Below are 15,397 nucleotides of genomic sequence, written 5' to 3' on the forward strand. Positions count from 1 at the left end.
TTTGTTCTGTGACTGTGGGCGTCGCTCCGCTGAAAGGAGGCAACAGAGTATGTTGCAAAACCACATTTATTTGAAACCACAAATACAGGACTATTTGCACACAAATCATGACACGTGACTTGACAATGAGGTCAGATAGCCGCTTAGCACGCTTTTCAATGCACAGGTGCCGAGGGCCACGGCCGGCCCTCCAGTCACGCACCCAGGCTTGTAGAGAACGAGGGCTTGAGGCTGGCTTCAATACTGGCTTTGTCGAAGGACTGCTGAACACACGGGCAGCTCTGCGTTGACCACAGGATGCGCAGGGTCGCATGGGGTGGGGAGCTACAGGCGGGCAGGGGCCAGGTCCACGTGGGAGTTCCCAACGCGGACATGGGCTGGGTCCCTCTCCACGCTCATAACCCAAGAACCTCCTTGAGACGCCAGTGGTCCAGGCTCCTACCCGGGAGGGGACTGCCCGACCTCGCAGCTCCATCCTCCTCCCTAGGGTACATGTGGGCTCAGCCGCCCTGCGGGGGACAGGGAGGTACTCTACAATAAATACAGTGGGAATACGGACTTGGGCTTCGGCCTCCATACTGTAGGCTCCCAGCTGGCCTGCGGGCAGACACTGGGCCGGGCTGCACGGAGTTGCTGGTGCCTGAGGGCCGTGGTGAGCAGCACTGGGGTCTCCTTTGTGCAGAAGCACATGTGCACACAAGTACAGGGGTGGGAGGCTGTAGCCCCCATGACAGGTTTGCAGGACAGTGGTAGGGAAGCAGCTAACTGGCCCAGCCAACGTCATTTTTGACAGCAGCTCACCCAAGGGGGAGACCCCCTTGGTCCTTCACTGTGCTCTGGAGAAGCGGGGCCAGGACGTGCAGGACGCCAAGACCACGGGCCTTGTGGGCATGTGGGGCACAGGCCTGTATACAGGTGACGGCCACTACCCCTTCCTGCCTGGAAGAAGTGAGCACGAACCCCCTTAGGGAGATGCTGCCGTGGGGGGCAGAGCTGTGGAAGAGCCTGTCTCCCGTCTGCTTGAGGATCGACTGTGGCTTCAGGTCACAGCTTCAACAGATCTCACGTAACCAATTCTGTTCCCTTAAAAAGACCCATAGGACCAAATCCCAAGTAACAATAAATACACTGTTTTTCTCCATGGCAATATTGCTTAGGAAGATCAAGAGCCAAGAGCAAGCAATCCAGTCATCCTGAACGTCCAGAGTGTCGCAGGGTTTCCTGGTGACAGGTGAGGGGTGGGTCCCCCGAGGGGCAGGCCAGTGTCTGCGCCGAGGCCCGCTGGGGTGTGCGACACTCGGGCACCAGGATTTCACAGTGACACGATGCTTGGAAGAGTAAAGAAGGACACAAACTGGAGTCTGCTCTGGTTGCCTTAACGTAATGCCAGAGCTCCGCCTGTGGGTGCAGGGGAGGCGGTGGGCAGCCCCGGGGCGCTGTGGGCTGCGAGGGAGCCAGGCCGTGGGGGTGCAGTGCCGCGTCTCCACATTCAAAAACCCAATACAGCCAAGACCAATACTCAGTGTTAACTTCAGCAATTTCGGTGTTCGGTGGGTCTGGAAACCCCATCTCCACCGCGATGCCTGCAGAAGACGTGAAGGAGGGTGCCGCAGAGCCGGGATGACCCTACACGGTGAGCGGCCGGTGTAGCCCGCCTGCAGGCACGTGGGGAGGAACACAAAACCTCCCATCCTGCTCCTGTGATGACACAAGCAGGCCCTCGGGAATACGTGGTGGCACAGTGCGCTTTGGAAGGACACTAGGGTGTGAAGACGATGGCATCAGTCGCAAAGGGCAGGCGAGCCCCCGCTGGGTGGGCGTGCACGGCAGCGCCCAGAACACCTCCTGGGCCCCAGTGTGTGTGTGCCCGCGCCGGGGCTGTCCCGGTGGCTCCTGGCACGGGGAGGCCAGCCGCGGCTAGCACTGCTGCGTGAGGCGTCTGTAATGAGGTAACACCTGGCTCTCGGGAAGGTAGAGCGCGAGTTCCAAGGCCACCAGCACCGTGAACTCGAACCCAATGAGATCCCGTCTGTTGAATCGAAACCTTTCTTCTAGCTTCTGTGTTGAAAAAGGGAGAAGGTTACGTGGGGCCCGGGCTCTGCCTCCCACCCAGGGCAGTGGGTCTGGGTGTGGGCGCAAGCCGGGTTCCAGGTGCCTGGTGGGGGGACAGCGGGGTGCAGGCCTGGGAATGGGGGCAGGGGTACAGGCCTGGGCGTTGGGGGGATGGGATCATGGGGGGGTGCAGGCTGGGCTGAGGCCGGGCTGGGCGGTGGCAGTGGTGGCAGGACAGGCGTACTCACGTCGATGAGCTGCTTCACTTCACTCCTGCGGAGGTCGCTGCTGATCTTGGCGGCCAGCAGCACGCAGGCCCCAGCGCACAGCTTGCGGTTCTGCTTGTTGAGTTTGCCCTGCAGGACGAGCTTCTCGAAGTACACGTAGGCCATGGACACCGTCACGGGCTCCAGGCTGCACTCCTCAGAAAGGTTCCGCATCTCCCGTTTTAAACTGCAGGTTTGCACGAGGTCAGGTGCTCACGGGCACGGGCCGAGGAAGCGGCCACCCTCTCCCTGCCCACAAATGGCCCTCTGGGCTGCGCAAAGAGCCCCATCCCCTGCGGGTGAGGATGGCCCAGCACTCGGCCCGCAGCATCCACCCCGCACTGAGCTGTACCCCTGGACCTACATCGTCCTCCAGGGGACACCACAGAGGACACAGTCCCTGCTGTCCTGTAGCAGCGAGGGGGACAACATGGGGAGAAAACTGCCCATAGAAAGGCCCTGAGGCGCAGACAGGCTGACGTGCATCTGGACCTCAGTGGAGCCACCCCTCCCCCCCGGTGTGACGCGGGGACCAGAAGCACCCAGGGCAGGCACCGGGAGGCCCCGCTCCGGACGGTCCACTGCTTACTCGCCGCGAGCTCTCGGGCAAGCCTCCTCGGCCCTCGATCCCATGTGTCATGGGGGCAGCACAGTGCCCACCTCCCACGCTGTTGCGGGCGTCAGGGAGGAGGACCAGCAGGTGCGGGTACGAGAGGCAGCGATGCAGCCTGGCCCGCAGAGGTGGAAGGCAGGGGGCCGGGGGGCTGCCGCTACGGGCCTGGGCACACGGCAGGAGAGGGCCCTGGGTCTGCGTATGTCAAGCTCAAGGACTCCCTGGAAATGGGGGAGGGACGGCCCATCACGGTGGCGGGGCCCCGAGACCTCGCCTCAGCCCCCTCACCTCCTGATCTTGCTCAGCGTCAGTTTGATGTGGGGGAACTTCTCTCGGAAAGTCTCGTTCATGTCCTTCTTGAGGTCAGAGGGCTTCACGTACTCTATCACCGTGGTCTGCGTGCAGAAGGCAGCAGGGTGGGGGCCGGCCCTGCACAGCTCTGGGGCCCCCCGCCCGGGCCCTGGGGGCGACTTCATGCTGGCCCGGTCTGCAAGCGTGAACGTGCTGTGGCTTCAGGCACCAGATGTAACAATGATGCCCCAGGCAGGAGGGGCCGAGGGCATGGTGGCCCCAGGCGGAGAGCTCAGCGGCCCTCTGGCCTGCCCACCCGCTCCTGTCCCAAGGTGCTGCCAGTGTCCTGGGCATGGGGGGCCCGGGCTGCCCCCAAACCACAGGGGTGTGCGGTGTGGGCATGAGTTGGCGCTCAGCGTACCATGTAAGATGCGAAGATGAGGACCCGCTTGTGCTTGCCGCAGGGCCACTGAGGATCGTCCAGGAGGTTGGGGTTGTACTCCAGTGCGTCGCCCACGTCAGTCCCTGCACGCAGACAGCAGCCCTGACGCACCGCGAGCCCCGAGCTCTGGCCCACCGGGTTCTGCTAACCAAGCCTCAGAGGGAAGCATGCTCCTGGGGCCAGGAGAGGCTGCAGGCCGTGGTTCCCCGTCCCTGAGGGCTGGGTGGAGGCGGCTGTCCTGACGGGGAGGGACCCCAGCCCCCAAGCCACCTGTGGACCCGGGCTCTCCGCGGCGCATGGTCAGGTGACGCCGAGGCTGCTCTCACGGGAGCCCCTACTCTCCTGACCCTGCTCCCAAGCCTGGCGCCCTGCCAGCCACGTGCTGTCCCGTGCCCAGCCCGTGCGGCTGCCAGCCCTGCGCCTGGTCAGGGCACACCAGGCTACCTAGTTCCGCGCCGGTTGGTGCTGACTTGGCTGGGGCAGCTTTGTATCTGGACGCCGGCAGAGTCCGGGGGACGCTGGGCCGGGGCTGGGGTGGCAGGCCGTGGCTGTCCGTCTTGTGTGTGACCAGAGCATTGGTAGGGTACAAGAACTTGGCATAAGACACCACCTGGAGGAGCAAGGGTGCCTGGGCTCAGTCTCTGTCGTCCCTGGGCCCACGGCCCCGTGCCAAGAGCAGAGGTCCAAGCAAGCCCTGCCTGACCCCTTCCTGCTGCAGGAAGGGCCCCCACAAATGCCACCCTTGCCATCCTGTGTGGGATCCGCAGCACGGGAACCTCCTCCCTGCCCCTGAAGCCCCTGGCCTCTGACACCGGTGCAGACGTGGCACCGGGACACCATCCACACTCAGGTCATTTCTCGTCACTTGGCTGCTGAGCGAGGCGACAGGCCCATTTCTACAGGGCTGTGTGCCTTCCTCCCACCGACACTGCGCGTTTTAGAAGATTCAAGGAGATGCCCCTCCATGTGTTCGTTGCCTCAGTGAGCACAAGCTCCGTGCCCGCCCGCCCGCCTGCCCCAGCCGTGCACGGCACCCACGCTTGCCTTCCCATCTGCTCCCAGCTCGACGCCTTCCAACTCAAAGACCATCTCAGAGGACACAGAGACGCCGCCGGACGGGTGCCTCTGCTTCTGGCTGTCCACCCTCAGGTCACTGCAATGTACGGTGGGAGATAGCTGCTGCCTTCCTCTGCCCCCGGAGGCCGCCTGGTGCCCCCCCTTCCCAGGCCCACGCGCTTCCCGTTAGAACACCCTGGAGCAGCTCCAACCCCTACCAGACTGCCCGGGCCTGTCCCAGGGGAAGGTTCCCTACTGCCAGGTCCCCTGGTGCTGTCCCCCCAATGGCTGTGTCCTTCCGGAGTCATGGAGTTGCGCACGGACGCACAGCAGCATCCCCATGAGGAGCGTCCCAGGCAGCTACACTTAAGCAGCTCAAGCGAAGTAACGGTGCGGACACGCCCCTGCTAGAGCCAGGGCCCCGTGGCCTTCGGAGCTCCCGAGCAGCTTCGGCAGCCTCGGGATCACTCCCGGGCTCCCCGGGCCACTCACCTGACCCGCAGGCCTTCTCCATAGGGCAGGACCGAGAAGGCTGCACACAGGGACCGCTTGGCGCAGATGAGCACGATCCTGCGGGGAGGTGTCGGTCAGAGCAGGTGGCGGGCGCTTCTGGGAGAGAATCCCTTCCCGCCCAGACTTGGGTGGCGCAAGCTGCCTGGGGTGTCCAGGGGACAGGAGAGCCAGTCCATGTGCTTGTCCTTGGTCCCGCCGGTTCCCTCCAGGTGCTGAGGGCGGTCCGTCCCGGGGCAAGCGCATCCCCTCCACACGACGTACAGCACAGGAAGGTCTCGCCTGGCTCAGGCAGGCAGGGGCAGGTCTTGGGTCGGGACTCACTGGGAGGGGCCGGGCTTTGGAGGGTACTAGAGGCAGAGGGGGTGCCCAGGGGACACGGGAGGGCCCGCGCTCAGCCAGCCTGGATGACCCGCTGGTGGAGTCAACGTCCCGAACCAAACTGGCTGTGAGGTGCCCAGTGCGGGAACGTGTTTCTCCCCTCTGGGCCCAGCTCTGCCCTGCCCTGCTCCAGCAGGGGAGACTCCCCTCTTCTCTGGCTGGGACCTGGCACCTGCACTCCCTGAAGCCAGCCCAGAGCTCGGGCCTGCCCCTCAGCCCCAGCATGAGCCTGTCACGAGAGGGGTCGTGCTGGGGGGGCGTCTAGGACCCTGCTAGAGCACAGAGCTCCCTGAGCAGGGCTGGGGCGAGGGGGGCAACGGGAGCCCCGAAGGGCCCCCGTGCCAGTCCTGGACCCCGGTTTGGGACACCTGGATCCCGCCTTGAAGGTCAACCACCCTGTGCTGCCCAAATAACACTGAGCCCTGCTCTCATGGCCACACTGCTTCACCACGGCCGCCCTGCGTCCCTTCACCCCACACTTTACTCAAGCTGGCGTTCCCTGTGTGGCTCTTCACCCAGGTCCCGGCCCCCCCGAGGTTCGAGGCTAGGCGTGGCGGGCAGCTCCAGGGCTGCAGGCAGGGGCCCAGGACCGATGCCAGCCCCGCCTCTGGGCGGCCACAGGCTTCCCCCCGGGCACCTGGTACCTGCTGTTCCTCGTGTCATACTGCCTCATGTTCTTGATGAAGTGAGTCTTCTTCAGGCCTTTGTGTCTTGGGGATCCGGATATGTGTTTGGTTCTGCCGGGTAAAAACCAGGTCACTCTCCGCCCCCTGGAGACACCCTCTGGCCCCACAGCAGGCGGTGGCTGGGTGTGCAGGGTCTCCGAGACCTTACCTCTGAACAGAGGCACATCCCACAGCGTCTTCCAGGAACTCGAGCGAGCAGCGCTGGGAGGCCACTCGCCTTCTGTAGAAAGACAGAGCAGGGCATCAGCTAACAGGCCTGGGGCGCGGGTCAGGAGCCTGTCTGTGCCGAGGTCTCAGCCTTGGGCAGGGCCGCCGAGGATCAATTGGCCAGAAGAATCCAAGGGGGACCAGCACCCTGGCCCGCTGCTCTGTCACCTCCCAGAGCTCAGCCCGGCCATCCCGAGTCCTCTCTGGCCCAGGACTGGCAGGGCAGGTCACGCTCCCCCACAGGCTGAAGGCAGGCGGGGCTTCAGGAGGGCCTCCAGAGTTGGAGGAGCACCCCTGGGCTCCCAGCCCGTGTCGGGGGCCTCTCGAGCCCGAGGGCTCAGAGACCCCGTGCAGCCGCACCCTCAGGTCAAGATCACGGAGCCAGGCTCCTGGCAACGAGGCCAACGAGGCCAGCGCCGCTGTCACTTGTCGACCCCTAGTCCTCATGGGGCCGACACGCACATCCCCCAGGAAGGGCCACGTACAAGGCCACATACAAGGGCCCCAGGTCCCCACACTTTCCCAGCAAGAGGGAGGCTCCCAGAGGCCAAGGCTGGGTAGTCTAGGCAATGGAGCAACACGGTGCTGTGCCCGGCTGGGCCATGTGCCAGGTGCCCCGTGTGTCTAGAGTGTGAGTGGGTCCGGGCTCCTGGGGAGGGCGTGGGGGAGGCGACACACGGCCGAGGAAGCCACTTCTGGGAGCTGCAGCCTGTGCAGAAGCAGCAGGGCCCCTGGCTTGCAGACGAGGCCCAGAGCGGTCAGGCCACCTCGCTGGGTGGAGCCAGCCTGGAGTCCAGTCACCCAGATCAGCGAGTCCCCAAGGAGCCAGGGTGACAGGCAGTCCCCGCCATGTGCTAGGGGCCCAGCCGCCACCTCTCCCTACAGGGGGACAGCCTGTGGTGGCACAGAAGCTGGGAACCAGCCCCAGATCACACAACAGGACGCTGCTAGGGGGTGATGTGAGCGCAGGGGTCAGTCAGCCAGGGGAGCCTGGGCTGCAGTGGCCGCCTGAGCACCGGCCGGGTGACACAGGGGTCGGGGCACCAGGGGCCTCTGCAGGCAGGGGTGCTCACAGGGCAGCAGGAGGGGCGAGGTGGGCAGACGCCCAGGGTCCTATGAAACAGGGTGCGTGTGGGGGTGTGTGCTGCAAGTGAGTAGGTGTGTGTGCAGGACCCGTGCCGAGAACAGCAGCCGCCTTAGGAGGAACCCGAGCGCCCTGGAGGTTCTGTGCCAGCCTGGCGGCAGGCTCGGGCCCCCGGAGCAGCGTGGGGCGTCCTCAGGGCACCTCCCAGGTGCTTCCCAGCGGGCTCCCCACACCTGGGGCATCATGTGCGGGGCCCAGGCTCAGGGCCCGACAGAGCGGCAGGTGACACACGGGCCTCTGCTGCTTCACTCACGTTGCCCGGGGGCTCAGGGCTGACGCCACTCGGCTCATGGAGCTTTTAAACCTGTTCCCAGTTGCTTTTGCAGGTATGTGCTTTTCTTCCACTTTTCTCTCCTCCTAATAAGCATTTTACACACTCAGTCCTCACGACAGCTGCATGCAATGAGCACTGTTACCACTCTCACTTGGCGCGTGGGGAGACGAGCCAGTTGCCCGAGGTCCCCCGGTGGGCCAGGTGGTGCTGGGACGCGCGTGATAGCAGGTGGTCCGGATGCTCGCCGACGGCAGTGACACTGCGACTCCACGCCCATGGGCCCTGCTGGGCTGGAACCAAGGCCACCCCTCAAGTGCTCCTTTCCTGAACTCGCCTCTGCTCCACATGCGCTGTCTGGGCTGTGATGGAGAGCCTGTGACGGCGCCGGTCACGGAGCCCCGAGCTCTGAGGCGCAGCGCTGCGGGGGCACTTGGCACCTGGGAGGCCTAGGTGTGTGGCCCACCGTGCTCTCAGAGGCAGGCTGACGTGCAGATCCTGGGGAAGGGGGCAGCGTCCCAGTCTGCAGAGGTCTGAGTGAGGCACGGTGACAAGCTGGTGGCTGCAGAACATTCTGGAAGGGGAGCCTTTGTGGGCAGGAGGGAAGCAGCCTGCACACTCCAGGGATCCCAAAATCCTTGGGTGTGGAGGTGACCGCGTGTCGGGTGGCGCCCGTGGCAGCCAGTCTGCGGGCTCCCAGGAGGGGAAGGCGGCGGGGAAGCCAGCAGCCAAGCCACAGGCGAGGCATCGGAGGCCTGGTCATGGACGCACCACCTGCAGGGGCCGCCCGGGTGCTGGGGCAGGGCTTACCCTTCCCGGGCCGTGGAGGTCGCTCAAGTGCCCCTTTCAAAGTCCTCATGACAGTGAGGCCAGTCAAGCTTTGGCAGTGGTTCCCCTGCAGGAAAGTCCAGCCCCTCCGTGAGTCCCCCGCACAGCCCCCCAGCACGGATGGCCCCGGCCAAGGGTGCCCCGCTCAGCCTCTCTGGGATCCGCCCCGGGGGGGGCTCTGCACGGCCAGCAGGAGGCCGGGCCCGCTGCACTCCCGGCGTGCCCAGACACAGAGCGCCCCGACTCCGTCGTGAAGCTCTATGACGTGGGTGACGCATGTTGGGGCGCTGGCGTGCTAGGGGTGCTGGCTGCGGAGAGCTGCTGGGGGACAGTGTGTGCTGCCCCTGAGTGCAATATGCATTCACACCCCCATAAAAACACCACCAACAAACAAGCTACAATAAACAGAACTTGGGCTTTCTGCTAGCGGCGCTGCCACCCTCCTCTGTCCCCGGATGTCTGGGCAAACCCAAGCCCCCTGGGCCAGGAAGCCCCTCTGCTGAGCCGGTCAGGGTCAGGGTCAGCGGGACGGCGTCTACGCGCCATGACTGGCCCGAGGCTGCCTGCATCGGACCCTGTGGGGCAGAAGGGGTCAGGGTCATGGGTGTGGGCGAGGCTGTCGGGAGGCACAGGTGGCACCACACGGACCACAGGCCTGGCTGTGGCTCACTCTTAGCGTTGCCAACCCCCCACCTCGAACGCGAAGCGCGCTTGCAAACAGGAAGACAGGTGGGTACCAGACAGCTCTACACCTGATGAACATCCTTCACTTTGTACCTGCAGAAATGCCCAGCCGAGGAAGGGCTCCCACCTCAGGTCTGTTTGGGGGCCAAGGACCCCCAAGCTAAGTGAGGGGCCGAGTGAAGGGGTCAGACCAGCTGGCGTGGGGCTGACGGGTACCCGTGCAATGACCTGGGAGCTGCTCCTGCTCCGTGCCCTTCTGAGGACGCCACCCGTCCTTGCAGACCCTTGTGCACACTCGGCCAAGGAGTGGTGGTCCTGGGTACCCCACTTCACCAAGTTCCTGCCAGGAAAAGCACAAACTCCAAATTCTAGCCATCTGCTCATAGAGGCCTGAAGTTCCCCTGGTGATGGGACCCAAGGTGGTCTCTGGGAGCCAGGTCTCGGCAAGGCCTCTGGGCCACCACGGGGTAATGTGCCTCTAGGCTCTAGCCTCATCGGCAACCATCTCCCACTTGTCTTCCAACAAGAGCCCCCCCAAATCAGAATTGTAAGCAAAATGTCAGATGCTACACCAAAATTGGCTTAATTTGGACAGGAGTTTGACAGCTTCGGGAACACAAGGTGGCTCCTGGCCAGCAGAGCAGCTAAAACCCAGGCCCTTTCCAGGGTGAGCCCTCCAGAATCACAGGGGTTTCTGCTCTCCGCTAACAGCAATGTACCCGGCCTCATGGCAGCGCCCCTGGCTCACCTTCCCTGTCCTTAGTACCTTGGGCACTCGTGGGCGCCCTAGAGGGCTGAGCTGTGCCCTCCAAGAAGTTGTGTTGAAGTCCTAACCCCTGACATCTGTGACTGTGACCTTATTTGGAGACAAGGCCTTTGCAGATGTGACCAAGTGAAGATGAGGCCATTAGGGTGGGCCCCGATCCAGTGACTGGGGTCCTTATGAGGAGAGGAAGAGGCCAGGTGCAGACACAGACACGCAGGAGAAGCCACGTAAGACGGAGCCATCCGGAGCTGGGGGAGGCAGGACAGCTCCTTCCCTGGAGCTTCCCAAGGGAGCGAGGCCCTGCCTCGATCTCAGACCTGCGACCCCTGAGACAGTGTGAGAAGTGGCGGCTGCTGTCCAGGGCTGCCCTGAGGCCAGCAGGGGCCTGAGGACCTGTTCCTGCTGGAGGAGCCCAGAAGCCCGCCTGCTGGCCTTGAGTGACCGCAGTGTTGAAATGAAACAGCCCGTTAGAGGTTTGAGGAGGGAAGGATGGACTCCAATGACTCGCTCCCTGGCTCAGCACGAGGCCACACCGGGCTGAACCCTGGGTATGAAATGCAACTTCCCGGTGTGGCCTGAGCGAGAGCACTCACTGAGCGAGAGCACTCACCTGCTCCTGAAGAGTGTCTGCTCACCTGGCTCCCGCCACGCCCCCCCCCCCACGCCCCCCAGCCCTTGACCTCACCCGACCTCACACAGCCCCTCAGGTGGGTGGTAGGTAAGGCTAAAGCACTTCACAGAGGAGTAAACTGAGGCTCAGTGAGGTTCCTGCCCAAGGTCACAGAGCCCCTGACAGTGGACCTAGGATGACAGCCATCTGTCCGCAGAGCCTGGGTCAAACAACCACACATGGTACAGACCTCAGGAGGCCCTCAGTCTCCTCCACGCCTGAAACACAACTGACCCTCAGACCGGGCCTGCAGCTAGGGGCCCCCTTGGCTCGGCCAGACGTGCCCCATGCGCTCTGCGGCGACTTCCCTGTGGGCAGAGCTGGTGTGGCCCAGAGGCAGGAAGGAGGGAGAGGGATCAGAGCAGGGGCTCAGGCCACGGCTGGAGGGACATGGGGACGGGCGTGGGTGCAGCAGGAAGACCAACGGGCACCCCGGCACTCATGCCACATCCCATCCCGTGCCAGCTTCCTCCTGGGAACGGGCAGTGCAGGGCACCACCAGCCACTGCGGCCTCGTAGCACTCCTGGTTACAGGCGCTGCATCCAACATCCGCGCCCCGAGCCCTTCCCTGGAGCGTGGTCTGGGGGGGGGGGGGGGGCTGCTGCCTAGCCCACTTTGCAGGGTTTGGCCCGCAGCAGGGCCGCCATCTGCTGACCAGAGAACCTAAGATGACGCACAATCTGTCCAGAGTGCACACGCACCCCGAAAGGCGGCGGCCCGGCGTCCGACGGTGGGTGGAGAGCAGACCCACACTGCTGGCACACAGGCCTGGCAGCAGGCGCACCACCTCTCCCCTGAAGCTCCGCAACTCATCACACAACAGAGGGGCTTTGCCACTCGGCTCTGGCACCACAGAGGGACTCCAGAGACCCGGGATGACCTGGGACCATCCTCAGGGCTGACTCTCTAGCTTCAAGGAGGAAGACGAGTATGCTTCAGGGCTCTGGTGTAAAATGGACCGATTTCCACCAGCGAAACAGCTCTTCCTTACACTCGGCCTCTGCGCAATGAGCAGCCCCACCTCCCCAGGATGGCAGGAGCGTGGTGCCGAGCTGCCATGTCCGGGGCCGAATGACCCCTTGGCACCACTCAGCCCCGTGCCGTCTCTGGGGCCTTGGTCAGGCCTGTTGGTGGCGAGGGTCAGGTCCTCCCGGGCCGCCCAGGAGGCAGCCGCGTCTCTGTACAGCTGAAGTCCTCCCGTCTACGGTGTGACGGCCACCTCGGTAAGCTCTTCTCCGGGGGCCACACACCAGAACTCGGACAACCAAGCCTGAATTCTGGCTCAACCCATCGAGGGCCAGGGCGAGCGGCAGCTGCGGCTACTACAGCCGTGATGGCCTCAGGTGGGAAGGGCCAACCCTGAGCCCAGGGCCTGGCGGTGGTCTCCGGGTCTCTGGGCCTCCCACCTGCGCAGGGCACGGAGCCGGAGGGCACTGCTCTGGGCGCCTCCCTGCACACCCGCGGGGCCAGCCTCCATAGGGCCTGCCCTGCAGACAGTCGCTAAGCAGTGGCCTTCCCGAAGGACGGAGGCCCGGGCCCCAAATCACCCCTCAGGGTGAAGGTGGGAGGGCTCGGGGTCACCCCAGCCTCAGGGGCTGAGGCAGGGGCACCCAGAGGTGCAGCTCCCGGGGAACCCAGTGGGGTGTCAGGCAGACGGGAGGAGCAGGGCTTGGGGGGGTGGCTGTCCTGGGGCTCCCTGGAAATGGAGTCAGGGCAGGGAGGGCAAGTGCGAGCGGGGATGGGGCCCTGAGCTCAGAGGGGACGGTGGGGGCACGGAGGTGGGGGGCTGTGGCCTGGCGCAGGAGCCTCTGTGACAGCGCGGGGAGGCCCGGGCACCCCGGGGGCCTGAGAGCAGAGCCCAGGGGGAGGGGCGTGTCCGGAGCAGCCGGGAGCGTCCGGGGGCGCTGATAAGGGCTGAGCGAACCCCAACGGCCAGGCTCGGGGTTGCCAAGGTTGAGAGGGGCTGGCGCGGTCAGGGGGGCCTGAGCCGGCGGACGCATCCCGGACTCCCGCGGCGCAGGGTCACCTTCCCACCCCGAGGCCTGTGCGGGCCTGTCGGGGTCACGGGGTCACGGGGGCCCCGCGCCCCAGGTCCCGCGCAGAGGCCCCGCCCCGCGCCTCCGGGGCGCTGACCCCGGTCCCCCCCCCCCGCCCCGCCCCCGCCCCGCTCACCTCTGGCGCTGCCCGTCCAGCGGGAGGCCCAGGCCGGGGCCGGGCGCGGGGCTGAGCAGGCCCTGGGGCGCCGACGCCCGGGTGGCGGGGAGGCCGGCGGGGGGCGCGGGCGGCGGCGGCGGCGGCGGGGGGGCCCCGCGGGCGGGCGGCTCGGGTCCCGGGGGTCCCGGGGGTCCCGGCGGCGGCGGCGGCGGCCCGGGCGGCTCGCGGGCCTCGGCGGGCGGCGGCGGCGGCGGCGGCGGCGGCGGCGGCTTCTCCCCGCCCGGGCCCAGGCTCGGGGGCCGTCCGTCCAGGGAGATGTTGTTGAGGAAGAAGAGCGCGGCCTGGCGGCGCCGAGAGTCCCCGCGCCTCCGGAGCGCCTGCGGCGGGGCCCGGGCGGCGGGGCCGGGGCCGGCGGGCGGCGGGGCCCTGGCGGGGCCGGGGGTCGGGCCCGGGGCTCCACCCGCCGCGGCCGCGGCCATCCTCCGACTGAGCCCGCCGGCCGCCCGCCGCCGCCGCCCCGCCTGCGCGCATGCGCCCGCGCCCGCCGCCCATTGGCCGAGGCGCGCCCGCATGCAAATGTCCCGCCGTCCCGCCCACCCATTGGTCGGCGCGGGGGCGGGGGCGGGGCGCGGAGGGGGGGGGGGCTCCCGGGCGGCTCCCCCGGGTCCTAGAGGCGGCGCCGCGGCGGCCCGAGGGAGCGGGAGAACCTGCAGACGGCCCCGCGGGGCCTGGCCCGGGCCGAGCGGCGGCGGCGCCCCGGGTTCGAGTCCCCGCCTCGGAAACGGCGGCCGCGAGGCGGCGGCGTTCAAGTTCAGCCTCCGTCTAGCCGGAGCCTTTAGGCTCCAGCGCACGTCTCCCGTGGGGTGCGCGTCCGTGCTCGACCTGGGGTGCGGGGTGGGGGGGTGCGGGGAGCTGAAGCCTTGCCCCCTTCCCGCGGGGGGGATTCAGCTTGCGAAGGGCCTTCCCCCCAGGAGCCCCAAAGCTCCCCGGAAGGGCGGGCGGTGCCACTCGGCTTCCCTTCCCAATCGAAGAAGACACCTGCCAGGAATGGCAGACGGGGGTGGGGGTGGGGGCAGCGCCGGGCCTTCAACCCCGGGCGGTCTTGCACTCCCACGGCAGCAGGGTGACCCTGAGCCCTCCAGGTGCCTAGGCCTCATTTTCCTCTTCTGTATGCAGGTGGCCCTGACTTCAGAGCAGGTGCCTCCATACTCAGGTGCTGCCTCCTGGAGCCCCCAGGAGCCCACCCGCGTCTGCGGGGACAGGGTCCTGCCCCACCTCTACGCCACCCTTCTGCTCTGTCCAGCTTTCTGCCTGGGACAGTGACTTCAGGGTGTTGTGAGGATCAAGGGCCCCCCCAGCACTGGGTCAGCTGTGCGGCTGCAGGGCTGGGCACTTGCCAGTGGGTTGGTCGCCACAGCTGAGCGTGCCTCTGTGGGCAGCTTACCCAGCGCTCAGTGCTCAGTGGTCAGTGGAGAGGGTGGGGGCGGGACAGACCCCCTGAGATAGTTTCTTTCTTTTATATTTATTTATTTATTTATTTATTTATTTATTTATTTATTTAAAGATTTTATTTATTTATTCATGATAGTCACAGAGAGAGAGAGAGAGAGGCAGAGACACAGGCAGAGGGAGAAGCAGACTCCATGCACCAGGAGCCCGACGTGGGATTCGATCCCGGGTCTCCAGGATCGCGCCCTGGGCCAAAGGCAGGCGCCAAACCGCTGCGCCACCCAGGGATCCCTCCTGAGATAGTTTCCTGTCCGTCCTGCACGACCCACTGCCTTTTCGCCGCCCCCCCCTCCCCGCCAGTGGCCGTGTCCCCTCCTACTGATCTTCATTTGCCACCACGGGTAGGCTCACCCAGTGTCCAGCCTGTCCTCATTCCTCTTCCCTCTGCTCTTCCAAGTTGGTCTTCAAAGCCTCTCCCATGCCTGGTGGAGGGGCTTGACCAAGTGCTGATGGGGACTGAACACGTGCCGCCAGGTGCTCAGGGGCAGGAGAACTGCTCTCTGAAGGCCCGCGGTGGGGAGTCCCTTTGCCCACAGGTGGTGCCCTGTGCCGCTGCTGCCTGCCGATGCCCGGAAATGGGGTGGCTAAGAGCCTCCTCTGCCACCTGACAGCTGGGGTGAGTCACTTACGCTCCCAGAGCTTCAGCTTCTCTGTCTGTCAAGTGGGGGTGCTAACTGTGTGCCTCATGGGGCTCCTGTAAGGGAGGAGCGGGACCAGGGCTGTAAAGGTCTGCGCCCAGCCTGGCACAGAGTGGGCCCTCAGTGCTGGCCAGCTGGTGCTAGTGGGGGACCCTGGCAGGTGGGCAGCTGACAAACTGGTAGCTCACAGTTAAGCTGACATCAATGAAGAAGAGAGGAAGGGGACAG

General features: G+C 65.7%; 1 protein-coding gene across 2 annotated transcripts; it reads right to left on the reverse strand.

The window, feature by feature from the left end:
* Positions 1 to 48: 48 nt before the first annotated feature.
* CABLES2 (Cdk5 and Abl enzyme substrate 2) lies at positions 49 to 13,521 on the reverse strand. Of its 2 annotated transcripts, none has more exons than XM_077873821.1 (10): positions 13,041 to 13,521; positions 6,446 to 6,517; positions 6,256 to 6,348; positions 5,213 to 5,290; positions 4,709 to 4,817; positions 4,109 to 4,274; positions 3,644 to 3,747; positions 3,220 to 3,326; positions 2,301 to 2,505; positions 49 to 2,058 (listed from the first exon to the last, which is right to left on the reverse strand). In XM_077873821.1, the coding sequence occupies exons 1-10, from the start codon at positions 13,499 to 13,501 to the stop codon at positions 1,918 to 1,920; spliced, it is 1,536 nt and encodes a 511-aa protein (XP_077729947.1). In that variant the 5' UTR covers positions 13,502 to 13,521; the 3' UTR covers positions 49 to 1,917. The 2 variants fall into 2 exon arrangements, with proteins under 2 accessions (XP_077729947.1, XP_077729948.1); XM_077873822.1 differs by lacking the exon at positions 13,041 to 13,521 and adding an exon at positions 8,257 to 8,493.
* Positions 13,522 to 15,397: the final 1,876 nt, after the last annotated feature.

Source organism: Canis aureus, chromosome 26 (assembly GCF_053574225.1).
Source record: "Canis aureus isolate CA01 chromosome 26, VMU_Caureus_v.1.0, whole genome shotgun sequence".
Classification (NCBI taxonomy): domain Eukaryota; kingdom Metazoa; phylum Chordata; class Mammalia; order Carnivora; family Canidae; genus Canis; species Canis aureus.

Bases quoted from the DNA above. Each gene is read 5' to 3' on its own strand.
- CABLES2 (XM_077873821.1), bottom strand. From the start codon at position 13,501: ATGGCCGCGGCCGCGGCGGGTGGAGCCCCGGGCCCGACCCCCGGCCCC. The intron at 3,327-3,643 runs GTACGCTGAGCG...TTCTGCACGCAG, and splicing joins TCATCTTCGCATCTTACATG to ACCACGGTGATAGAGTACGT. The intron at 2,059-2,300 runs GTGAGTACGCCT...TTTTCAACACAG, and splicing joins AAGTGAAGCAGCTCATCGAC to AAGCTAGAAGAAAGGTTTCG.